Here is a 27425-nt window from a genome sequence, read left to right as displayed (position 1 = left end):
TTGGCCATGCTTTACACCGCTGCGAGTTTGGCCTTTTCCTTGGGGTCTGGGTATGCCACACCAGCAGCACGGCAAGACCTGGCCATCGAGACAGGAGCACATGCCTCCACCAGAAACCAAACCCTTGCGCACATGTACAGCGCAGACTGCTAGACTCACTCCTAATCAACATTCTGTCAGATTCTTGTAGAAAAGGGAACTACCCTTCCTTTCTCTTTCAAAAATGTTCTCTTCCTCCCCCTTCTCCAGTGCTGGCTTGGCAGCTTCTCAGCAGTTCTGCTGTAGGGAAGTGTCTGCAGCTCCAGGACACTCAGAGATCTGACTGCGCAGGGAGAGGCGGTAAGACACACGTCCCTAACTGCTCTCACCGCCCCGTTTGTGCTCAGACATGCTCGCTCTCCAGAGTCACAGGAGCCTCACTACAGCCGAGATGCTGCAAGGCCACAGGTGGCCCTTTTTATTTATTATTTATTTATTATTTTATTTTTTTTAATTTATTTTTAATTTTTTATATACCGAAGTTCTTGTAGGGACTACAAATCACTCCGGTTTACATAGAACAAAGAACTGCTCAACAGAGAGCGGAGCTTTACATGGAACTGTAGAACATATGGAACAGTATAACTTTTCAGACACTAACATAACCTAAATAAAAAAGGGGAGGGAAGCTTTCTAGTAATGCTAGAGAAAGCGGACCCTGGCCCTTTACAAACCCCTCCAAAATATTCCCAAATTACTTTCACGTGCATGATGAAGGAACGAAAGAAAATTATTACTTACCTGCTAATTTTCGTTCCTGTAGTACCATGGATCAGTCCAGACCGTGGGTTATGTCCCCAATCCAGCAGATGGAGTCAGCCAAAACTTTGAGGGGGCGTCACCATAAGTAGAACTACCCCCTCTGCAGGAGTTCAGTATCGAGTATATCAAAGCCCGAGTAGAAAAACCCGAACCCCCTCATTGAATCAAGTTTATAGAAAATTGGCAACAACCAGCCATGTAACCGTAATAACAGACTAACAGTGGGCGTCCTACAACGGGTAGGAGGCAACAAGGACAACACGTCAACTTGTGAGGCACTGAGGCTGGGACAACAGTGAAAAATGGACAAGTGGTGAAGTACAGAAACCCTTACCGTTCCCACGAGCAAGATGAAGCAGGAGTAGAAAACCCAAAAGCGGTGGGCGTCTGGACTGATCCATGGTACTACAGGAACGAAAATTAGCAGGTAAGTAATAATTTTCTTTTCCCTGTACGTACCTGGATCAGTCCAGACCGTGGGATGTACCCAAGCTTCCCTAAATCGGGTGGGGTCCTGCGAGGCCTGCTCGGAGAACCTGTTCACCAAAATGTCCCGTGACTGAAGAGGCGAGGTGTAGGCGGTAATGCCTCGCGAACGTGTGCAACGACTTCCAGGTAGCCGCCCGACAGATCTCCTGGGATGAGACCGAGCGCGCCTCCGCCCAGGAGGCCGCCTGAGACCTTGTAGAATGCGCTACAATGCCAGGCGGAGGCGTCCGCCCCGCCCCAACATAGGAAGCGGCAATACCCGCCTTCAGCCATCTCGCAATGGTTGTCTTGGAGGCCTGGGAGCCTTTCTTCGGACCGGACCAAAGGACAAATAGATGGTCGGAAGTCCGGAACTCGTTGGTAGCCTCCAGGTATAGACGCAGTGTGCGTTGAACATCCAAGAGTCGGAGAGACTTCGGCTCGGAGGCGGAAAAGGACGGCAACTCCACCGTCTGGTTCACATGAAAAGCAGAGACCACCTTCGGTAGGAAGGAAGGGACGGTGCGGATCGAGACTCCCGAGTCGGAGAACCGGAGGTAGGGTTCCCTGCACGATAGCGCTTGTAACTCTGATATACGCCGAGCGGAGCAGATTGCCACCAGAAATACCGCCTTGAAGGTGAGATCCTTGAGTGTCGCGGTGCGCAAAGGTTCGAACGGAGGCCCCGACAGGGCTCGCAGCACCAGGTTGAGACTCCAGGAGGGACAAGGATCCCGTAGCGGAGGCCGGAGGTGCTTGACACCCTTGAGGAACCGAGCAATGTCCGCGTGCTGCAAGAGAGAGCCCCCATCACGCAACAACGAACCAAGAGCGGCAACTTGGACTCTCACCGAGTTGTAGGCTAGTCCCTTGTCCACCCCGTCTTGCAGGAACTGAAGGATCTGAGGGACCGAAGCCGTTGTGGGGCTAGTGTCCTGGCTGGCACACCACCGCTCGAACACCTTCCAGACGTGAACGTAGGCCACCGACGTGGACGTCTTGCGCGCCCGCAGCAGCGTTGATATTACCGCCTCCGGGTACCCCCTGCGCCGGAGGCGTCGCCTCTCAAAAGCCAGGCCGCAAGACAGAAGAGTTCTGCCTGCTCGAAAAATACCGGGCCCTGGTGTAGGAGGAAGGGGAGGTGCCCCAGCCTGATCGGGCCGTCGACCACCAGCTGCAGCAGGTCCGCGAACCAGGGTCGCCTGGGCCATTCCGGGGCGACGAAGATCACAGTCCCCGAATGTCCTTCTATTCTGCGGAGCATCCGTCCTACTAGGGGCCACGGCGGAAAAGCGTAGAGCAGCAGATGTGCCGGCCATGGGAGTGCCAGAGCGTCCACCCCCTCGGCACCGCGTTCTCTTCGCCGGCTGAAGAAGCGGGGAGCCTTGGCGTTTAGAGCGGATGCCATCAGATCTAGGTGGGGGGCCCCCCACCGACGAACGAGGAGCTGCGTCGCCTCGTCGGACAGAGACCACTCCCCGGGATCCAGCCGTTGACGACTGAGGAAGTCCGCTTGAACATTGTCCACCCCGGCGATGTGTGACGCTGCCAGCCGGACGAGATGACGCTCCGCCCATTGCATGAGCAGCGCTGCTTCCAGCGCGACCTGTGGACTGCGCGTGCCTCCTTGGCGATTGATGTAGGCCACGGTGGTCGCATTGTCCGATAGCACTCTGACCTCGCGGTTTCGGAGGAGCGGGAGAAAGTGCCGCAGGGCGAGCCTGACCGCCCTGGTCTCCAGACGGTTGATGGACCACGTCGCCTCCACCGCCGACCACGTTCCTTGCGTGGCGCTGCGATCGCAGACCGCGCCCCAGCCCGCTAGACTGGCATCGGTGGTTACCACCACCCAATCCGGTAAGTCGAGGGACACGCCTCGGGCTAGGTTCGCCGGATCCAACCACCAGCCCAGACTGTCCCTGGCCTTCTGAGGAAGTGGCAGAATCATCTGGTAGTCCTGCGAGACCGGCTTCCAACGGGAGAGGAGCGCCCACTGCAAGGGCCGGAAATGTGCAAACGCCCAGTGGACCATATCTATGGTGGATCCCATCACCCCCAGGAGTTGCAGGTAATCCCATGAGGTGGGTTCCGGTAACACAGAGAATCGTCGTATGTGATCCCGCAAAGAAAGCGCCTTGTCCTGTCGCAAGAAGACTTTGCCCAGCCGGGTGTCGAAGGTCGCCCCCAAGAAATCCAAGCGCTGTGAGGGTACGAGGGAGCTCTTGGAGAAGTTCACCACCCATCCCAGGGAATGCAGAAACTGTAGCACCCTGGACACGGCCGCCTGGCCATGGGTGAACGACTTCGCGCGAATGAGCCAGTCGTCCAGATAGGGATGAACCAGGATACCCTCCCTCCGGAGAGCCGCAGCCACGACTACCATAATCTTGGTGAAGGTGCGTGGTGCCGTCGCCAGTCCGAACGGGAGAGCTATGAACTGGAAATGCTGGTCCAGTATCTTGAATCGCAGAAGACGGTGATGATCCGGCCGAATGGGGATGTGCAAGTAAGCCTCCGTGAGGTCCAAGGAGGCAAGGAACTCCCCCCGATGCACCGCTGCGATCACCGACCGCAGCGTTTCCATGCGAAAACGGAGCACTCGGAGGGACTTGTTGACCTCCTTGAGATCCAGAATTGGCCGAAACGACCCGTCCTTCTTTGGCACAACGAAGTAGATTGAATAGTGGCCCAAGCCCACCTCTCCGAAGGGCACGGGCGCAATAGCGCCTATCTCCTGAAGCCTGTTCAGCGTTGACTGCACCGCCTGCCGCTTGAGGGCCGAGCCACAAGGGGAAAATACGAAGCGACTCTTCGGTGGCCGGACAAATTCCAACGCGTAACCCAGCTTTACGGTGTCCAAGACCCACTGGTCTGAGGTAATCCGCGCCCACTCCCTGTAGAAAAACTTCAGACGCCCCCCGATCCTGGGGACGGTGGAGTGGGCGACTCTGGCATCATTGTGAAGACTTGGAGGAGGGGTTACCTGTCCCGAGAGCGGGGCGCGCGGGCCTGCGGCCGCGAAAGGAGCGCGACCAGGGTTGGGCCCGGGAAGCGGGCGGCCTGGAGCCCCCCGGCCTGTAGCTCCTGTAACGCCGCTGCGCCCTGGCTCTAGTCCGGGACGAAGCAAACGCCCGGGAAGGGCGATATCTATCCTCCAGGAGGCGGTGAACCGCATTTTCCCCCAGCGACTTGATGAGCTGGTCCAGATCCTCCCCAAAGAGGAACTTACCCTTGAAGGGTAGGGAGCCCAGACTCGACTTGGAAGACGTATCTGCCGCCCAATTGCGAAGCCACAGCAGCCGTCTGGCCGCCACCACCGAGACCATCGCTCTTGCCTGGACGCGGAACAGGTCATACGAGGCATCCGCCCCGTACGCCACTGCAGCTTCTAACCTGTCCGCCTGGGCGGCCTCCGCCGCTGGCAGATCCTGGGAGGTGAGAAGTTGTTGAACCCACAGGAGGCTTGCCCGCTGGGCGAGTGAACTGCACATCGCTGCTCTCATACCCAGCGCGGAGACCTCGAAGACTCTTTTCAGGAAGATCTCCAATTTGCGATCTTGTGTATCCCGCAGGGCCGTGCCCCCTGTCACCGGAATTGTCGTCCTCTTCGTGACCGCCGAGACTGCAGAGTCAACTCTCGGAACCTTGATGAGATCCAGGAAATCTTGAGGTAGCGGGTACAGCCGTTCCATGGCACGACCCACTTTCAGAGTCGCCTCGGGGGTATCCCATTCCCTCGTGAGGAGCTGCAGGAACGAGTCGTGAATGGGGAAAGCCCGCGCCCTCGGGCGCAGGGCCGCCAGGACCGGATCTCCTTTCTTTGAGGATGTGACCACCGCCGGCGCTACTGGGGCAGGCGGGTCAGGCGGCGGATCCAGATCCAGCTCCTGAATGATGCGTGGGATGAGCTCGTCCAGCTCTTCCCTCTGGAAAAGGCGCAGCGTACGCGGATCGTCCCCCTCCGTCGTGGCGTCCCCTTGTCCCAGATCCATGAAGTCCGGGTCAGGGTCCACTGGGTCCGGCGCCGCTCCCCCTGTCGCTGGCGAAACCCGAGCACGTGCGGGAAGACGAGGGGCCCCCGCTCCCGCCGCAACGGGGGGGGCCTGAGCCGAAGGCGAGGTCCGGCATATCTTGGCAGGGGGGGGGTCCACCGGTGTATCCAGGCCCTGCAGGTATGCCGTGTGCATAAGAAGGACGAACTCCGGGGAAAACCCCGGTCTCGCCGCGGGGGCTCTGGAGGGGGGCACGTCCGCGCTCTCCTGCCCCTGCGGGCCCTGCTCCGGCAGCAAGGTCGGGGGCGAGTCCGGCTCCGACTCCCTGTCATTCGCTCTCTCCTGAGGTGCCGCGGGGCGCCGAGCGCTCAAGATGGCTGCCGTTCCCGCCAGGCCTGTGGGAGGGGCCCGCCCCCGGCGTCCTGGCAGAGGCGCTAGAAAAGAGAAATCGGCAACGGGCTGTGAGGTGCCTTCCCCCCCGGGAAGACACCGGGCACAGATGCCCTCCCTGGAGATGCGGGACCCCGGTTCGCCACAAGCCGCGCAGCGCGTCGGCCGCGGCATCGCAGTGCCGAAAAAAACCGCGAAAAACGAAAGTGCTCAAAAAGGATAAAAAAGTGAGCCTCGGGGTCCCGCGAGCCGAAACGCCGCCGCCGCGGGGGGGCCCGATGGCCTGCACTGCCCGCCGACGAGAAGAATAAGAAGGCGCGGGGGGGCCCTCCTGGCCGCACTACCCGTGAAGAAGGAAAAGCCTGCCTGCCTGCCTTTCCGAGCCGCCCACGAGGCGCTCAAGATGGCCGCTGGCAATGTGGCAAGCGCGGAGAGGCCGGTGCTGTCGGCCTCCGCGAGGTAGCAGGGGAGTTTGGGGAGCTGAAAAGTAAAAGAAACACCAACTTACCCCGTCTGTAGCATAGAAAACAAGGAAGACACAAACAGAAGGTAAGCCACGCCTCCCCAAGGTTGAACCCCTCAATTAATTAATTAACTCAGAGTCTTCTTTTTTTTTTTTTTTTGTAAACAAACTTGATTCAAACCTGATTCAAAAGAAATAGGCAATAGCCCAAGAAAGGGCAGCCAAAGACAAAGTTAAAAGCTTATGCTGAATTGGGAGCACTCCAAATTCCCTACTCGCATCTGCTGGAGTCAGAAGATACTGAACTCCTGCAGAGGGGGTAGTTCTACTTATGGTGACGCCCCCTCAAAGTTTTGGCTGACTCCATCTGCTGGATTGGGGACATAACCCACGGTCTGGACTGATCCAGGTACGTACAGGGAATGACCTATTTCCCAATTCAACTCAGACTGGATGGTGTGGGAACAGAGGTGAAGTTCATTCTCCATGCTCAGTTCTGGCTCACTACCAAGAGCAGCTCCCTCCCTGGATTAATAAAGGGTATTTTGGCAACACATCCCCTATCCTCATTTCCCCCATTTACCTGCTTGGCAGCGATGGTTTCGTTATTGGAACTGTTCTTCACAATATCCCGGTACGACATCTCTGAGTTTCTTTTCTTCTGTAACGCTCCCGAGAGTCGCATCCAAAGCTGTGCCAGCCGGAAGGGAGGGCAGAGTCAGCCTTAGTCACATTATTCTCGCTATTTTTGCACTGTGAGTGACGTTTCTATCTAAGCCCCTCAACTGGGCAAATGGATATCAAAAGGGGAGGGAAAGTATGCTTCTTAACCTAATTCTGCTCTCCCTGCCATGTGAGCTGGAAACTGTTGCAGCATAGGCTGCCTTCTCTCCCCCCAAGGGGACAAAATACCCTGTGATACAGATTGCACAGGGGACTCTGGTGAATCTGGCAGCAGATCCCAATATCAGAAGCTGAAGTCATCAGCCAATCAGAGGCTGGCATCATGTATTTGTGGGTCGCACACAAATACATGATATCATAATAGAACAAGAAGGCACAAAAAAAGGTCAGTTTGTTTTTAGAATTATATTTGATTTTGGGTATCCTCACTGCCCCATGGAGCTACTTGTTGCTCAGTCTGGGGTCTCCACAGTACTGCTTCTTCCTCCCTCAGCCTATGCACACCCATCTCCTGTTATATCCGATCACTTCTCATACATTATCAGTGCTGTGGGAATTTCTCCTGAGAGCTGTGGATATTTGTGAATGTTTTCAGGCAAGGAGAATTGTGAAACTGAACAGTTCTGACATTCAGGGAGCAATTTCCAAAAGTTTTTACATAGATAAAACTGCATTAAAAAAAAAAAAAAAAGACTTTCCCCAGGCACCTGCCAAAGACGCACAGTACGAGGGCGTGGGCATCTATAGGCACACTGAAAAGGGGGGTAGGGAGAATAACGTGAGGGGCCTCCAAGCAATCTGCCCAGCTGAAACTATTACCCCCTCAGTCCCAGTCTCTAACTCCAAACCATCCACTCTGCTCCCCAACAGGACCCCTAAGCCTCCGCCTGCGGCCCTTTTGCTCTCCTCTCCCCTTAGCCTCTACCTGTGGTCTCATGCTGTGTGGGATCCCTGCCAGGACCAGCAGGCGGAGTTTGTCGGAGTGGGGCAGCACCACGTCAATCTTGTCCCAGGTGAGGTCGCCAACATCGTGGTTGTGGGTGAACTCCAGGTGAGCCTGCCACTTCAGCCTCTGCTGCGGATCTTCAGTCAGGGGGATCCCCAGCAGCTTGCTCGAGTTAGGCTCGGCACCATCTGCAGTTGGGAGGGGTGGGGAGGGAGGGGAAAGACGTGGAGAGAGGAAAACAGCAGGCGAGAAAGAAAAGGCAGAGGGAAAGAGAGAGAATAGAGTGATCGGGAGAAATATAAAGGTGGTGAGAGAAAGAAGTCATGTTGATTTTGCTTATAAAATATTTTACAGTGAAGAAAATCATAATAATGAGAACTCCACAGCAGTGCGTGCATGCATGTGTGTGTGTGTGTGTGTGTGTGTGTGTGTGTGTGTGTACACAGCTATATGCATACATGTATATGATGGGAGGGCCTTGACTAGGCAGTTTTCATTTGTCTTTGTTCTTTCAAGCTCAGTTGGAACCAGGACTAGAAACTACCTGGGGACTTTCTTCCTATTTTATATCCCCTCCCAATTTATTTTAGCCCTGTCATTGTAGTGATAGTCCCTCAGCAATGGCCAGACACCAGAGCTCCCTACGGCGCACTGTGATCATGGTCCCTAAATTCAGCCACTAGTTGTCACCATTGCACAACGACTAGGACTCCCTATTTTCCATCACCTCCTCCCATGGGCTACAAGCGCTGCCGCTGCAGTATTCCCAGCCCCAGCTGACCTGGATGGCGGAAGGCTCGACCTGGAGATCTTTTCCAGTGCAGGGTACGGCACTGCCACAGAGCTATCATGCATTTACAATGTATTTTAATCCCCTGAGCACAGGTAGCCTGGATATTTATACAATCAGCCTCAGCTTAAGTGTGCAGTTCCTTGCTAATTTCAAAAAGAAATGTGCAGCAATCCTCGAAGCAGAAGTCCGCAGGTATGTTTGCTGTGAAAGTTGCCCCAGGTGCACAGTATGCATAGTCAAGTGCACCTGCAGTTTTACACATACTTTTCCTTTCCCTGATCTAAACCCACTCCTTCCCCCCAGGATCAAAGCCTCTCTGTGCGGCTAAAAGCATGGGCATTATGGGACACACTACGTGCTTTTAGTCACGTTGAGGAGGGCAGCTTTCAGATTAACGTGGGCAGAATTCTTCTCCCATGCAGGGTCTTTTGCAAGAAAACTGTAAGGGCCACCAGTACTGCTGTGACCTGAGATTACCTTCCTTGTCCACCCGGAACCCAAACTCATCGTAACGAAATTCCGGCTGTTCCACAGACTCCTCCTTCTGCAGGGAGAAACATAAAGCACATTACAAGCTCAGGGGTAAACTCTGCAGCAAGTGTTAGAAAATTCTGTAGCATATTTGTAAAAATTTACATACAGTTTACATTTTTTTATATTTAAATATTTAAGTCTATTTTATTAAAAAGTTTCACCAAATAAGCCAACATCTGCAACACGTTTTGAAAATATAAAGATATGTATTCAAAACGATTTGACAACATAACTTGAGCACTGAGCTGTAGACCCCTTCCCCTTATCCCTAATCAAATATGAGTCACAGTCAACCCAACATTCTAATAGAAGTAGCTGTTATCTAAAAGTCATTCAAAAATCAGACTATGAGTCATGTATGGGAGACTTGAAATGTAGGAAGCCAAATGTCTAATATTAAATTTCTTCCTTTTAGGTGTCATTGATTTGCAAGACATCTTCCCATGATTAATAAATGAATCAATCTTGTTTGTCCAAAAGGTCATAGTCAGAACCACTTGTTGACACCAAAAATACAAAATAGTCAATCTTGCGAGACTGTGAAGTGATTGTTTCCAAATATGTATATAGCTTTTTCCTGAAAATTTGTACTTTAGAACAAGAGCAAAAGGAGTGCCCAAGAGTAACCACTGCAGATGTATATTTAATGCAACTATCTGAACTTGCTATGTGTGCCAAAAAGGCCTGTCGCTGTGCAATAAATGTTCTATTCATGAATTTAAATTGAGACTCTCGCAGTTGTACATTATTTGATAATCTAGCAATACCCATAAAGCAGGCCTGGAATGTTGGCATAAGTAGCATTACAGAAAGGTCTTCCTCCCAATTCTGTAGAGGAGTGAAATCCCGAAGAATTTTAGTATGAGTTAAATATAAAGTGAAGAAAACCTGGACCGCCCTGGGTTTTCTCTATCAAACCACTCTTGTAAAACTAACCAATTTTCTTTGGTCAATTCAGAATGGGACAGTGAAGCCAAGAAATGGTGAGCTTGAATGTAAGTGAAAAAAAATCTCCCCCAGGTAAAATAAATGTTTCCTATAATTCAGCAAATTTGAGAATTTCCCCTTGATCAGTCAACAGCTGCCCAATTACTATCAGTCTCTTCCATCTCCAACTTGTAACTTGTTCGTCGGGCAGCAGCCCGTCTTTACAGAGAAGGTGGTGGATGCATGGAAGTAGCGGAGACAAAAACAGTATCTGAATTCAAGAAATACAGAGGATCTATAAAGAAGTGAGGGGAATTATAATGGTAAATTAACTGGGCGGATGGGCAGACTGGATGGGCCATACAGACCTTTTCTGCCATCATGTGTCTATGCTTCTGTACAGGGCAAAAGAGACTGAGAATTTAATTTAAGAAAATTGTTAAAACCAACAAGGCTGTGAGTGGGAGAACTGCGAGTTAAGATTTAAGAGCAGCTTCGCAAGGGTGGGATTTGAGACTGGATTTGAAGAAGGCTAGAAAGGGAGTCTGATGCACCGACTCAGTAAGTCTATTCCAAATATACATTGCTATGCCAAAAGTTGGTAACTTAGTTGTAGAAGCCTGAGAATCTGCTTTGAACATTTTAGCTTGAGTAAATTATAATTTTGGTTAACTGTCGGAAAATAGCCTTTGGGCATCTGCAAAACCTTGGCCAAATGCATCTTGAGCAACTCCACTGGTGCATAGTTTCACTCCTCAGAAAATGAATAATTTTTCCTTTTGGCAATACTTTCTAAATCTCTTATTTTTCTTCCAAGTGAAACATTGTTTTAATGAAAATGGAAATCTCTGTTTATAATTCAGTAAAATCCAAGAATTCCAACAAGCAGAACTGCCAGAGATTTTCTCTTCAGGTGCACCAAAACCTAACACCAAAGAAGCAATGCTCAGCTTCCGATTTTTTCAGACTTGCAGGCAACTGCAGCCTCCAGCCTCACAATAATCCTTCACAGAGACTGTGAGAGGGTGAGGGTGCTCAGTAATTGCTGTATCTGCAGTAGAAAATGCTGGCTTCTGACGGATAAAGCCTACAGGTCTGCACTATGTTCTGGTTCTTGTGCTGAAACCTCCAATCTACAGCCAATGACAGACTGGACCAGGGACTGATCCAAAGAAGACATCCCTGCCACAAACATTTTTGCAATCTCTGCAGGCTGCACTGGGGGCTAGGTGTTGGTGTGCTGGCAGCCGAGTCTCTGAAGGGCAACTGCTCTGCTACGGCAGATGTAGATCCCAGCGCTAGACACGGCAGTTTTGTTGCCTGACAGACTTCTGAAGACAGGTAGTCTTTAGATTTACTCTTTTGCATAAGTATACTTACAGAAAAGATGACCAATGGAAAAACAAAAAGGGATGCAAAGTTGCTAACCAACATGCATTCTTTCAGTAGGGCACCATCTTGCTCTTCTCTCTCAACCTGTACTCTTTGTTGTGCATGTGAGAAGTAGAAGCCAGGAACAGGAGTTAAATTCTGAAAACATGAGGTTGCACAATATTGTTCTGCCTATGGTTTTACAAATACCAATGTAAGGAATAAACTCAGATAATACATAACTGTAATATTTAAAGCCAGATTACATATCTTCTATATAAATAAAAATGTAAATGTTCGTTTGTTCAAAATCTTAAATCTCTGAAAGTTCTTCACCGATTGCTTTGAAATTTTGACACAACGTTGCATTCGAATACGCGCGTTTTTATATACCTATATTATAGATGTCACACCTGTGACAGGTAAAAACAGCGCCATCTGTTGGACGTACAAGCAACACACGCTATCTACAATATAAATGGGCTCTGACCGACAGCCCACAAATGCGCAGTAGAGAGCAGCTCTACCACACACGTGCGGACCATTGAGCTCTGCGCTACGTGCTGGGTATCACAGAGGGGAGGAGGAAAGGGCAGACGAGTCGCCGCTCTGAGAAACGGCTCAGCCCGTTCCTCCCCCACTGAGGAAGGGGGGAGGGAGTAGGCACTGCCGGACAGTTACACACAGGAGCAGGAAAGGGTAGAAGAGTCACCGAGCCAGTCCGCCCACCGCCAGGGAAGGGGGGGAGGGAGTTGGGATGGCCGGAGCAGCGCAAATGCAGTAGAAAGCGGCTGTGAAGAGATCACAAGCAGCTGCAGCCTGCAGCAGCCAAGCGCAAAGAGCTGCACAGAGAACAGCTCGCCCTCCTCCCCCGCCCCCTGAGTCCCGCAGATAAGGAGAAGCCGAATAAATATCCCGCAACTGCGGGGGGGGGGGGGGGGGGGAGAGGGAAGGCAGTGCTGTCAACCCGCCCGTGGGTCTCAGCCGCCAGGGGAAGAGTTTACATGGGCATCGCTCCATCCCCACTCCCAGCAAAGCACCGTGACAAAAGTGAAAGCCAGAGCCCTGCTCCCTCTCAAGCCCCTGATCGGATTTCTTAAAGGCACAGGTCTCCCAGAAAGAGCAAAGTAAGCTAGGCAACATGTCCCAAATCTGTTGCAGTGCCTGCTGCCTGCCCTTTGCGAGGGGGGGGGGGGGACGACGGAGTGTTTTCCTCTCCCTCCCACACTGGCGTGGGAACTTTGCAAGCTCTTGCGAGTGCAGAGCAAAGACTTAGGTGGGGAGGGGACAAAAATCCCGCCCGTTTTAACTGTGTGAGAGAAAAGTGTGGTAATGTGTACTGAAGGCGAGTGTGAGTGCCAGAGAGAGAGGGAGACTACGTGAGTATGTATGTGAGAGGGATTGGGCGTGAGTGTGTGAGGGACAGAGGGAGAGTGATGTGCAAGAGAGAGAGAGGGAGAAAGCCTATGTAGAGGGCTGTAAGAGAGAGATTCTCTACCCCCCCCAGCTCTCCACTTATAGGTTACAGTGGAAGGGGTTCAGTGTAGAGGGGAATGGGAGAGCAAAGGAGTTGGGGCCTGTAAGGATAGAGTGAAAGGGATCTGAGCCTGTCCCTCCGCCACCGGGGAAGGGGGGAGGGAGTTGGGATGGCAGGACCATTACACCTCGCGAGATCCCCCTCGGCCACCGCTGCAGTTCCTACCACCGCTGCCGCCTCTGGCCCTTTGTGGTGCTGGGGGGGGGGGGGAGCGGAGAAGAGCAAAGACATAGGAGGAGAGGGGACAAAAATCTCACCCGTTTTAACGGGCTTAACGGCTTGGACTACATATTTTACGATTCCATTTCAATGTTTCTGATTGCATTGTTAAATTGAATTTTCATAGATTTCGATTTATTTTCATTTTGATTTAATTATTTCGTGTGACATTGCATTGTATAGTTTATGTTTTTTCTTTTTTCATTCTTTCATTTCTAGAATTCTGCGGGTTTACATCTAGACACGGATTGCTTCTCACATGGACAATTATATGTTGCGTGTTCTAGAGACAGCAAGCCAGACAATCTCTATATCTGCACAGGCAATGGAACAACAATGCTTATGTATACCCACAAGCATTGTGAAATTAAGCCTATTCGAAACGTGCGCTCTCTTTTCTTTCTTTTCCATTTAACCAGACTGAGCCACAGCAACGCGTGGCCGGGTACAGTTAGTGTTCATATAAAGGGAGCAAAATGTCTACACCTTTTAGAGGTAAATAAGAGTTTTATTATAAAAGCACAAGATAGACAGTGGTTTGATATACAGTAGATATTGTTTTAAATTTATGGTTTAACAAAGTAAATCACTCTTATTGCAAAGGTTATGAAAACATGTGTCTAGCCCAAAGCTAACTTGCATTTCTCAAACACTGCCAATTAACTACCCCACCTTAAAGTAGTAATTTAGTCAGTTTATTTTATGCTAATCAGGAGTGTATGAAGACACCTGGAGGATGGTCTCAGGCTCTCTCACTGTCAGCTGCAGTCAGGGTGTCCTTCTGGAGAATCAGGCTCCTTTCTTTGCACGGAGGGCAAACAGCTTGACCTCTGGCGGGCAAAGGACAGGTTAACACCACCATCTCAGGGCAGCAGACCCAAAGTTCTTACAAAAGCTCTCTAAGCTATGCAGGCAGGGGGACAGGAATGAAGACTGTCTTTGTCTGCAAAGGCTTAGGCAAGGATGAGATCGGTAAGTAGTCCAAAGTTAATTGAGCAGGGTCCCTAGTCTCAAAACTTAGGCTTGAGCTTTGTGAAAGGTCTCGGGTGCACAGATCACAGATATGGTTTGCGTGAACTGCAGTGAGCAATACCGGATCTGTAAGTCCAAAGTTTTTTCTTTCATCAGGACTTCATACATATGCTCCCGCGCCACTGACCGCCCCACTAGAAGTATCCTTGCAGGCACCCTACACACACCTTCCCTTAAGTCTGCGCATTTGTCCATCACCAGAGAAAGGGCCTTCTCCATCGCTGGTACCTCCCTCTGGAACTCCCTCCCCACGCCCCTCCGTCCAGAGCCATCCCTGCACAAATTTAAAAAAGGAGTCAAAACATGGCTCTTCAAGCAGGCCTACCCTGATGCAAACCAAACGTAGACCTTCTCCCTGTACTGCACCTCTATTTGGCATCCTCCCGTCCCCCTCCTCACCTCTGCTTTCCCTCTGACCTTTCGCTCACCTTGACCTCCCTCCCGCACCTCAGATTCTCCTCCTCACTCATGCACTTTGTGAACAGCCTTAGCATACGAACTTCACTGATAAAGTTAGTGACTTATAGGATATACATAGTTCCTCTATGTACTCCCCACTATGGTATATAATGTTACATAAGATGTATATAGTTCCTTGTTGTAATCACCTCTCTCTGGTACTTAGTTGCTATGTACCCAGTTCTACTGATTTCCACCTCCTTCCTTCCTTCCATCTCCACTTCCCTTTCCCTTCTCTCCCCTCCCTGCCTTAATCCCCTTTTTCGTTTTATTGTATTTTCCTCCTTTCAGTTCAATGTAAACCGGCATGATATGCCTTACGAATGTCGGTAAAGAAAAGCCTATAAATAAATACATAAATAAATAAAAAGTGGATACTGATTGGATGTTACCATAATCTACTGGCATAGGACTGGTGGGCTTCTTCTTAGTTGGTGCATATATGCATATTCTTAGAGAGATAATAACGTGAGTTGAAAGACATGTGGCGAACAATGCTGAGTCTCATGACTGGATACAAAGTTTGTCAAAAACCACAAGCTGGCAAATTTGTGTCCAGTAGTACCGGCTAAACTGTAAGGTAAAGAAAGATTGCTTGATATGAAGAACAGTAACTGCTTCTTTTCACTGCAGTTTACATAAGCATGCACATTAAAACTTCAGGTGTTCTCCTAGGACAGCAGGATGTTAGTCCTCATGAAACCCGCCCGCCACTCTGTGGAGTTGGGTTTTTCCTATTTTTGTTTAAAATTTTTCATAATTCTATGTTATGAGACTGAAGAGGGCCTCCTCTTGTGGACGTTCGGTATAGGGCATGCTGGGCATGCTCAGTGTGCCTAGTCAAAGTTCTAGAAACTTTGACATAAGTTTTCCGTGCCGGGCTCCATCTGATGATGTCACCCACGTGCGTGAGGACTAACATTCTGCTGTCCTAGGAGAACACCTGTTACATTCTTTCAGGGGTCACAGGCTACTACATACTTGCCAACTTTGCAATATTTAAGTTTAAAAGATTAATACTCATGAAACCTCGTCCCACCAGAAAGAGCTCTTTATTTAGAATTTTTAAGTTTCCTTTTAATAAAATTATGAGTTTGCTATTAAAAGGCTATATGTGGGTAATTTTTTGAATTACCTACATATAACCCATAGTTCAAATATTTCCCCCTACCAACTGCATCAATTTTGTATACACAAAACTTATCCAGATAAAAAGGGGCATTAATTCTTAATCATTTGGAATATTGAATGCTTTCTGTAGGCCTTCTCAGCAGTAGGTGGGTGGGGAGGGGATTTTGTTTACGACTCATATGGTATGTAACAGAGTCCATTATGTATCATGGGGGTCATTTTCAAAGGAGTTACGCATGTAAATGTGACATACTATCGTAGCAATTTTCAAAAGCTATTTACTCGAGTAAAGTGCACTTACTTGAGTAAATCCTATGGACAATTCAATGGCATATATTGTAGCAATTTTGAAAAGCCCACTTACTTGAGTAAAGTGTATTTACTCGAGCAAAAACCAGTTTTGCTCGAGTAAATGCTTTTTAAAATCTACCCCCATATGTTGAATTTTGCTCATGTATATGCTTTAAGTTTGAATAAACAGATTAAAATAAAAAGGGACATTAACAAAGACTTTTTGTGGGTGGAGCTGAACTTTAGACTGTTAGCGCACATGGGGGTAATTTTCAAAATGATTTAGCTGCTCAAAACTGGGTTTTACACATGCAAATGCACTTTACTCATGTAAGTGAGCTTTTGAAAACTGCTACAATCTATGCCATTGAATTGTCAATCGGTTTTACACGCGCAAGTGCACTTTAAAAGCAAAAATAGCTTTTGAAAATTGGTATGACAGTATGTTATATTTACACACATAATGCCTTTGAAAATTACCTTCATACTGAGCACCCTCCAGCTAATGTTACGTGGGTAAGTCTGGTTGGAAGAAGAAGAGCCATTCTAAAATCATCCAGGTAAAATTCTGCACGTGACTTGATCCGCATGTATTCATTCAGCAGCAAGCTTATCCAGGTAAGTCCTGCTGAATAGCCAGGAAAAGCTGCATGTGGAAATCTACCAGGGTAACTTACCCGCACACCGTCTCTCTGAAGTATGATCTCCACATTTTCATATTTAAATATTTTATTGGCAAGTAACACTATATATCGTATGTCTACTGGCAAAAGAATTTATCGATATATATAAACCCTAGTCTGTGTGTGTAAATCGGCTTTTGAAAGTTATCTGGCGGGGAGGAAAGGGGGTTGGGTGCAGGGTACTTTTGACCACACTTGTGCAAGGCATACCAGGGGGCGGGAAAGCATTGACGCGCAATACTTCTATTTTTCAAATTTATGCGTGTAAATGTACATGAAGAAAGTTATGTCTGCTTGGAAGTAGGTGTCACTTCCTGTCCGTATGTCAGTGTTTGTACCGGCGTAGCCCAGGAATTTTCCACAGCGGACTCGAAAATTTGGACTAAAGTCTGATAATGGTCAGATTGGAGCAGACCACAGTTTCCCTAGTTTAAAGGAAAAGTAATTATTTTCTTATTTGAAATGAGCTGACCCCAGCTACATATATCCCAGACTTTTCCCATGTATTCAAGATTCCCATTTGCAGTTCTGGTGGAAAGGCTTTGTTAAATCTGATTTGTGAGTTTAGGGGATATTTTCCTTGGTAATTCAAAGCAATGTTTAATCTAGCCCAAAACTGTAAAGTAAATCTTGTAAATGGATTACAGCCAACCTTGATTATCCTTTTTTAGGAACCCAACTAGATACCAGAGAAGCATGTCTTCCAAATAGTGTTGTTCAAGCTAAATCTAAGGTTTCTCAGTAGAAAATGTCCACCATTCAATTACTGCTCTGAGCTGATCTGCGCTCATTCCACTACCTCAGAAAACTAGGGACTCTTAGCCTTTGGGATTCATATAATATAGATCCTGCCATTTGAGGGGGACTGCGCCTCCAAATATAAATCAAATATCTTACTTTGGAAGGGTTTTTTAGTCTCTTGACATTTCTATAGGTAAGGCCTGAAAGATAGCATATTCTGGATGAAATGTTCATCTAGAACAGGGGTAGCGAACTCCAGTCCTTGACAGCTACAAACAGGCCAGGTTTTCAGGATATCCACAATGAATATGCATGAGATAGATCTGATAGAATGGAGACAGTGCATCACACATATTTATTATGGTTATCTTGAAAACCTGGCCTGTTTGTGGCTCTCAAGGACCAGAGTTGGCCACCCCGATCTAGACAAATCTGTTAGCATTGATCTAAAAAGGGGAGGATAATTTAATTCCGATGGCTTACTTCTTTTACTTGCTACATATACTCCTAGGTATTTAATATTTGGCCCAACAAAATGGGAAATTACATTTCAAACCATTTATTATTCTCTCAGACAAATTAACATTCAATGCTTCTGACCTGCACTAATTTATTTTGAAGCCGGACATGTGCCCACATTTTTCAAGTTATTTGATAAGAATCAGTAAAGAAATAATGGGCCAGATTTTAAAAACAGCGTGAGGGCGTAGATTTGTTCGCACAACCTGGCGCAAACAAATCTATGCCCGATTTTATAACATGTTATAAAATCTGGGGTCAGCGTGCGCAAGGGGGTGCACACGCGCACCTTGCGCACGCCGAGCCCTAGGGGAGCCCAGATGGCTTTCCCCGTTCTCTCTGAGGCCGCTTCCTTCCCCTATCTAACTCGCCTCCCAGCCCTAACTAAAACCCCCTCCTGACCTTTATCTCAAAAGTTACGCCTGCCTCTGGGCAGGCGTTACTTGGGCACGCCAGCCAGCTCCCAGTTCGCTATCCCTCGGCACGGCGGCTGTGCCGGAGGCTTCAGTCCCGCCCCGGCATGCCCCGCCCATGGTCCCGCCACCGGAACGCCCCTTTTTGCAAGCCCCGGGACATATGCGTGTCCCGAGGCTTGCGCGCACTGCCGAGCCTATCCAAAATAGGCTCGGTGCACGCAGGGGCAGATTTTCTCGGGTTACGCGCGTAGCCTTTGAAAATCTGCCCCAATAGGATTAGCGATTGTGAATAGATATCTAAGCCAAAATAATAATCTTAAATTTACTCTCATCTACTTCTAATTCCTTTTAAGTCTGTGTTCTAATTACTTCAGCAAATTGCAAAAAGCAAAGGTGAAAGGGGGCATCCCTGACGCGTTCCTCTACTCAAAGGAAGCGGGAATAAATATCCCCCATTTACTCCGACATCAGCCTCTGGCTCTTCAGATTTCTGTAGCCATTTTAGAAAATTGTCCCCCGCATTAATGTTTTGCAGAACCTGAAGCATAAAGACCCAATGTACTCCGTCAAACACCTTCTCAGTGTCTACAGATAACAACATAGGCTGCCCATATCATATTTAAAATTTTGTGTACATTGTCAGAGGTCTGACATTCAGGAATGAACTCCGCTTGGTCAGAATTCACCAGATATGGCTGGGTCTTTGATAACCTATTAGCCAAACGTTTTGCTAATAATTTGATATTTATATTCAATAACAATAATGGCCTCTAGGAGCCACACTGTGACTTTATCTTTTCCCTCCTTAGGTATTATAGAGATTCCAGCTCTTTGCAGAGAAGGTGGAAGACTAACTCCCATCAAGACAGAGTTGAAGAGCAAGATAAGTGTAAAAGCCAAGTGCAAAGCCATCTAAGCCTTGGGGCCTTCTTAGATATGAAAGATTTAATCACCCCTAAAACCTCTTGCTCCGAGACTTTAGAATCTAAGTCTACCTTTAATCGTTCTGGGAAGTTTGGTAAATATGTAGATTCCAAGTAGTCAGCAATGTTATTGTTGATAATACTATCTCAAGTGCAAAAGAAATTTGTATAAGCATAAATTCCTTCTTATACCTTCATTATCATATATGAAGTGCTCCATACAATCTTTAAAATATTCATATTTATTCAGGATCACAACTAGAATGCTAGCAACTTATCAGCTTTAGTCCCATATTCATACAACTGCTGTTTTGTTTTCTGTAATTGAAAGTTAAATTTCCTCTGCATAAAGCACATTTAGTTTTCCCCGAGATATTATATAGTAATCTCTAGACAACTACATAGAGAGTTTCAGACAGGATGAAAAACAGCTTTCTGGCAAACAGAAGAAAATTCTTTACTATCGCTTTATTCACTTGAAAGAACTGCTCTAGAGAACCTACAAAATCATGAAAACATTATCATTCAGCCAGCAAACAAAGGAGGCTCTGTGGTTATTATGGACACACACACAAATACACAGAAGAGGGGCACAGACAGCTGTTAGACAATATTCACACTACAGAAAGCTGACTGAGGTCTTCCAAAGCAAGTAAAATCCCAACTGAAAATCCCGATACCAACCCATCCATCTATTGGCACCTTCAACCTGCTACCCAAAATCCACAAACCCGGGAACCCTGGCATGTCCGGTATTGGCACACTCAGAGAGGAAATACCTGGCTTTATAGAGGGGATTCTCAAACCCTTGGTGCACAATACAAACGGCTTCCTACAAGAGCAGCAACAGCTGACACCCTCCTGATCACTATACATGTAGAATCACTATATGGCAATAGGGATGTACTTTGGTTTTTAACATTGCCTATTTTGTTTCATTTCACTTCTAAACAAACAATACAAATTACAAAATAGTTTTATTTTTAAAAATTTTTCATTTAGTGCACAATTTGGTGCACATTATGAGTTAGTATGTACTATTACAGCTCAAACAATGCACACTAATTTGAAATAATGCACACAAAAAAGTTAAAAAAAAACAAAACAAACTAACCCCCTAACGAAACAAACAAAAAAAAAAAGATGGTTGAAAAGCAAAACAAAACAATCCAAAAGTTTTCCTTGGGGAAGCACCTTTTGGAACCAAACAACTGAATCAATTACCTTATGATCAGGTTAATTAATGGAAAATGTAAAAAAACAAAACAAAACAGGTACTCAAGACTTTTGAAGTTAAAATGATCAGATACTTCAGAACTGATAAAAAAAAAAAAGAACTCAAAAGACTTATGGTGCATAATATGATGACAACCTAACATTTTACTGCCTGTCACCTGCTGATCACCATCAAATCTCTCACCCCCATGTCCCCTTCACCCTATCACTGGGATGTTTTATGATTTTGCTCATTCTATTCTGACGAGGAAGAGCCCCATTAGCTCTCGAAAGCTACACAAGAAATGTAATAAGTTAGTCCAAAAAAGTTATCACCTTATTTTTTTTTTTGTTTACCATTATTTCTCTACACAGGAATCTGTTATCCTGTTTCTCTATGCTGTATTTCCATAATTAGAACACTTCCTTCTCTCTCTCTCTTTTCTTTTACAGACAGGACTTGGATCACTTCCTTGAACCTTTCAGCTTGGAGAAGAGACGGCTGAGGGGGGATATGATAGAGATGTTTAAAATTATGAGAGGTCTAGAACGGGTAGATGTGAATCGGTTATTTACTCTTTCGGAGAGTAGAAAGACTAGGGAGCACTCCATGAAGTTAGCATGGGGCACATTTAAAACTAATCGGAGAAAGCTCTTTTTTACTCAATGCACAATTAAACTCTGGAATTTGTTGCCAGAGGATGTGGTTAGTGCAGTTAGTATAGCTGTGTTTAAAAAAGGATTGGATAAGTTCTTGGAGGAGAAGTCCATTACCTGCTATTAAGTTCACTTAGAGAATAGCCACTGCCATTAGCAATGATAACATGGAATAGACTTAGTTTTTGGGTACTTGCCAGGTTCTTATGGCCTGGATTGGCCACTGTTGGAAACAGGATGCTGGGCTTGATGGACCCTTGGTCTGACCCAGTATGGCATTTTCTTATGTTCTTATGTTGAACCAAAGCATAATATTCCTTGGTTTACTTCACCATGGTTATTGGCTGCTAGATATTCTTTTATATCTTCTGAATTGTCTTTTCATCCCTAAATAGAGATTCACTAAGTCTCTAAAATATCTGTCCTCCCTTTACTTGTAACTGTGAGATATCCAGGCATACAGGCACTTGGTCTGATCATATGATACTTTCAATTCTGCAGTCTAGTTACCTGAAATACATTTTTATCAACCAATTAAAAATCTACATGTGAGCATGAATCATGTGGTCTTGGAAAAAAAAAAAAGTATGTTTTATGTCTCTATAGTTTATGTAACACCCTTCAGACGTCTATGATCCCAAAATCCTGTATTATTTATTTTAATTCTGTGCCTTTTCAAGGACTGGTAACTACAGGATGCATTATCCAACTGGGTGTGATCATCATTATTGGGATGCATATGTTAGTTATTGTTCAATTTTAGGTTCAGCAATACAAATTTTCCTCTCCTTTCTTTAATCACTTCTATTTCTGTCACCTGCTTATGTTTGGAGATTAATATCCTTACTCTGCAACATCTGGCATTATCACAATTTGATACTAGATATGTAAAGAGATAATTTTTGCTCCATAGTAGATGTTCATTTTTTCTCCTAAGAGAAGTTTCTGGAATCAATAGTATATCACACTTTATTTGCTTCTTTGAAAAGCAATTTTCTTTTCGTAGGTCTATTTAAACCTCAGAAGTTTAGTGTTGCAATCTTGATAGAAGTCATTATTTCACTTTCTCAATCCAAGCACACTCTTCATTCACTCCCGTTTCACATTCAATTCCCCGTAAATCCATATTTGAATGTTTACGCCCTTTTAGCACAGGAGGAAACTTCTCTCTTCCACTATAAAGTGAAAATGTTTCTTTTATCGTTCTGCATAGCATGAGTCCAGAGGGTGTGCTGACTGCAAAACCTTCATCTGCTGGTGATAAGTTGGACTTGCTGGGAAAGACACTAGAAGCTTGACAAAAAATGTCTTAAAGGGTTAAACTATTACTGGCTATGCTTATTGTGTGTTAGTTTTTAAGGCTAGTATTTGTTTGCAAATGTAAAGAACTGTGTGTATTTAAGGAAGAGAGACTGTGGATTACTTTTGTGAGTTGGTAAAGGTTAGTACTTGTAAGTTTTAGAACTGTGATTCTGCAAAAGTTACTTACTTGACCTGAAAAGTTGAGAGTACTGGTTCCTGGGCAACTACTGGTAGTCACTAGTTTGATTCCCATGCAAAGGTAAGATAGGGGAACAAGACTAGATGGAGAGACAAGGGTGGGCAGAGCAGTAGCACAGAGAAACAAGGTAGGAACAAGGTAAAACACAGGCTAAACTGTAAAAGGGGTGCACAGCAAGGTTCGGACAGGCTAGACAGGCCACCAGGAGGCCTGGACAAGACAAAGCAAGACAGGAAACACAAACAAGGTAGGCCACTGGGAGGCCTAGGCAAAGCATAGGAACAAGGCACGGAAAGGCTAGGTCACCAGGAGACCTAGACAGGACATTAGAAGGTCACTGAGAGACCCACAGAAACTGGATGGCCACATGGAACAGGACAAACAGACAGGCAAAGAACACAGGAACAAACAGAACACGATAAGGCAGTCTAAAAAGGCCACACTGGGAACACGGCAAGGCAGGGATATAAAGACAGGCTAGGCCACTGGAAGACCTAGATCCACTGGCAAGAAGGGCCACATGAAGGCCCAGACAAGACAAGACAAGACAAGGCCAGGCCAGGAACATAATAACAGGTTAAGGCATATACAAACACAAGCAAACACGATCCAATGGCAAGACAGGGCAAATACAAGACAAGGCAGGCCACTGGGAAGCCCAGAAAGGAACTAGGGAAACAGACAAATGAACAGGGACAAGACCAGTCCAGACAAGAAGCCCTAAACAGGCCACACTGGGAATGAGGCAAGAAGGCCGCTAAGACCACAGCTGCAAGGCAAAAAGGCTGCTAGGATCACACAGAAACAAGGCAAGATTGGCCAAAGCAACAAACTGAGTTGACTCAATGAGGCACCGAGGAATCTGTGAGGGAGGTTCCTATAGGGCTGGCCTTGCTGCATCACATAGCCCTTCAAGACAGCAGCTAGAGCAGGGCAGAGCATGGCCCAGTGAAAGCCCCTGCTGGCAGGGGATACTGCCTAGCAGCCAAAATTGTGACACTAGTCTTTTGTATCAAGTGCCACATGTATGATTATACACCCATTGGTCAAAGGCTGTATGTGTGCACCCAGTGCAAAGAGCTCCTGGCTCTCAGAGAACGAATCTGATCTTTGGAAGTCAGAGTAACAGACCTAGAGGAGCTAAGGCAGACAGAGAAGTATACAAAGGAGACCTTCAGAGACATAGTAGTGTGGTCCCAAATCCAGTCAAGCAGTTCTTGTTCTGCTTTGGAAAAGTAAGGTCACCTGACAGAAGACCATCATCTTGGTGTGTCAGGAAGTGATCCTATAGCTAGAACCTGCCCTCAAGGTGACATTTTAGCCTCTTGCACAGAGAGCGTGTCTCTAGATGTATGTACCCAGGAGAAAAGGTTTAGGATGGCTGCTATAGTTGATTCCATCGTTAGGAATGTTGATGGAAGGATCACATGGTAACCTGTCTGCCTGGGGCAAAAGTAGCAGACCTTACCTGTCACCTATTTAAGATTTTAGAGAATACTGGGAAGAAGCAGACTGTTACGGTGCATGTGAGTACCAATGAGATAGGAAAGTTCAGGAGGGAGTTTCTGGAAGCCAAATTTAGGCTCTTAGATAGAAACTAAAATCCAGAATCTCCAGGCTTACATTCTCAGAAATGCTCCCCGTTTCAAGCACAGGACCACAGAGTCTCAATGTGTGGATCGGACAATGAGGCAGGAAATAGGATTTTAGATTTATTAGGAGCTAGAAAACATTCTGGGGAAGGGGGAACCTATTCCGATGGGATGGGCTCCACCTGAATCAAAATGGAACCAGGCTGGTGGTAGTAACATTTAAAAAGGAGATCGAGCAGCTTTTAAACTAAACCACAGGGGAAAGCAGACTGTCACTCAAGCATATGGTTCAGAGGGAGGTATCCTCCAAAAATACTTGCAAAACAGGGAAGTTAGAATATTCCAGAATAGAGGTTGTGATTAAGGCTGACGTAGCCCTGATGACTGCAGACAAAGAGCACCTAGATGTGAATGACTCTAAACTGCCTATATCATTTGCTAATAAGCAGGTTGTGACTACAAAGACAAATGAAAGTACAAACAACATACATACTTTAAAATGTCTGTATGTGAATGTCAGACGTTTTGAGTAGTAAGATTGGCGAGTTGGACTGTATAGGACACATGATCTTCAAATAAATTAAAGTGGTATCCAATATCCAAGGTGCTTGGCAGCACAGCATTGTTTTGAATACCTTTGGTTTTCATTGTTGGAAATTCCTTGCCAAAGTATTTGAGGTGGGAACTATGATATAGTCTTGCAGCATAGGGAACAGAGATGAATTTTTGTATTGAATACTGTTCAACCAGCAGGAATTAACACAGAAATTGATTGGGCTGTTTTGTTTTTTTTTAAGTGGGATGTGTGCTGATGTCTTTCTTAAGTGCTAATTGGTTTGATGTGCTTTTGTTGGATTTGCACAACGTTGCTTCAGCCTATAACAGGGTATTTGATGTGCCATGTTGTTTTAAATGCCCTGGAGTCATTGTGTCATATTTTGAATAGTGTATGTTTGCTTTTTGTGTTTGTTCATTATTGTTGTTTGATTAGCTTTAATTGTAGATATGGTGATTTGTGTGTTTCCCTGGGTTGGTGACAAGAAATAAGAAACTGATGGTTTTTCACCATATCAGATAACTACTAGTATTTTTTGTTTGTTAAATAGGTGCAGAATATTTTTAAAATGTGTTTTTTTTGAGTGGTAAATAATTTAAAACCATGTGCTTATGAATGACAATGTCTATGAATAATATTAAATGCAGAAGCCAGCGAATTCATTTTCTAGCACCTTAGATATCAGAAACTGTTTTAACTTATTTGAAGACAGAGAATTGTTTACCTTTGGTTTGGTTTGCTCATATATGGTAAAGGCTGTACTGAGTGCTTGTGAGATTGAGTTAGAACGTATGGCATTCTACGAGGATATGTATGTGTGTGGAATTTAAATCTTTTAAATAAATTATAAACATTTCAGAGACATGGTCAAAGGAGGATTATCAATGCGACACTGTAAAACCAGGGTATAATATATCAATGTGATAGGGCAGTTCAAATAGGTGGAGAGTGGCGCTATATGTAAAAGAAAGAGAAAAGCATGATAAAAATCCTGCAGATAACAAAATGCATTGTTGAACCTTTACGGATAGAAATTTCATGTGTGACCGGTATTAATTGCATCAGTAGCATGGGATCTTCTTAGTGTTTGGATAATTGCCAGGTTCTTGTGGCCTGGTTTGGCCTCTGTTGGAAACAGGATGCTGGGCTTGATGGACCCTTGGTCTTACCTAGCATGGCAATTTCTTATGTTCTTAAGAGTATAGTAGCGGGTGAATACTACTGGCCACCTGGATAAAATGAAGAAACAGGCTGTGAAATGCTAGCTGAAATTTAAAAAGTAAATACATTTGGCAACACTATAAAAATGGAAGATTTCAACTACCCCGGTACTGACTGGGTCAATGTCTTATTGGGACATTCAAGAAAGCCTTGCTAGATGCCATAAATGACTGCTTCATGGAGCAGCTGGTCCTAGAACTTATGAAAGGGGCAGTTCTTTAGAGCTAGTCCTCAGTAGAATGGCCTAGTGTGAGGAATTATTATGGTTAGGCCGCTAAGCAACAAAGATCATAATGCAATCACATATAACAATCACCAAAAGAAGAAAATTAAGTAAAACTACTATAGTAGCATATAATTAGAATGAGGAAATTAGTTAGAAAAAAAAAAAACTAAAAGTGGCAGTTGAAAGGGTTAAACGTTTGCATGCGGCATGGACATTGTTTAAAAATACCATTTTGGAAGCCCAGATAAAATATATTCTATACATTAGAAAAGGTGGAAGGAAGAACAAATGATTTCCAGCATGGTTTAATGATGAGGTAAAGGAAGCAGTTAAAGCTAAAAGAAAATTACTTCTTACCTGCTAATTTTCGTTCCTGTACTACCAAGGATCAGTCCAGATGGTGGGTTATGTCCCCCGACCAGCAGATGGAGTCAGACAAGGCTTCGAAGGGTGCTGCTATAAGAACATGTGCACCCTCGCTAGGAGCTCAGTATAGAGAATATCAAAGCCAAAAAGAAAAACACGTATCAAGGCTGGATCAAGTGTAACTATCATGAAACAAATTCCAACTGAGGCAATGAAAGCCATAGAACTGAGACTTGCAGAGCAAAACCAACCAACAGGCTCGTGAGTTGAACTACTCTCCAGAAGACGAGCATAAAACATAACGACAACAGTGTGCGGTGAGTGGATCGAGCAGGGAAAGTACCCCAGAAGAGAGAACCCCATAATCGAGAGGTGGGCGTCTGGACTGATCCTTGGTACTACAGGAACGAAAATTAGCAGGTAAGAAGTACTTTTCTTTTCCCTGTACGTACCAGGATCAGTCCAGACTGTGGGATGTACCAAAGCTTCCCTACACTGGGTGGGCCCTTGAAAGCCCTGCTCGAATGACTTGGTCGCCAAAACATCCAGAGGCCGACGACGGCAAATGCAGACGGTAATGTCATGCGAAGGTATGCAGAGACTTCCAGGTCGCTGCGCAGCAGATCTCCTGGGAGGAGACGGACTATACTTCAGCCCAGGATGCTGCCTGAGAACGGAGAGAGTGCGCCTTGATCCCCCGAGGAGGATCCCTACCCGTACCTATGTATGCTGTAACTATGGCTTCCTTAAGTTATCTTGTGATTGTCGTCT

The 27425-nt window shown here is 46.3% G+C and overlaps 1 protein-coding gene across 3 annotated transcripts in view; it reads right to left on the bottom strand.

The window, feature by feature from the left end:
* The window catches only part of SGSM3 (small G protein signaling modulator 3), a 201299-nt gene that overhangs the window by 116706 nt on the left and 57168 nt on the right, over positions 1–27425 (bottom strand). For all 3 annotated transcript variants that reach the window (XM_029590233.1, XM_029590235.1, XM_029590234.1), the window contains 3 exons: positions 9015–9081; positions 7724–7932; positions 6698–6805 (listed from right to left, as the gene is read on the bottom strand). In XM_029590233.1, the coding sequence (XP_029446093.1) occupies positions 6698–6805; positions 7724–7932; positions 9015–9081 (384 nt within the window). The remainder of the gene's footprint in view (positions 1–6697; positions 6806–7723; positions 7933–9014; positions 9082–27425) is intronic.

Source organism: Rhinatrema bivittatum, chromosome 2 (assembly GCF_901001135.1).
Source record: "Rhinatrema bivittatum chromosome 2, aRhiBiv1.1, whole genome shotgun sequence".
In the NCBI taxonomy this organism is placed as follows: domain Eukaryota; kingdom Metazoa; phylum Chordata; class Amphibia; order Gymnophiona; family Rhinatrematidae; genus Rhinatrema; species Rhinatrema bivittatum.
This window is presented reverse-complemented; position numbering and strand designations above follow the sequence as displayed.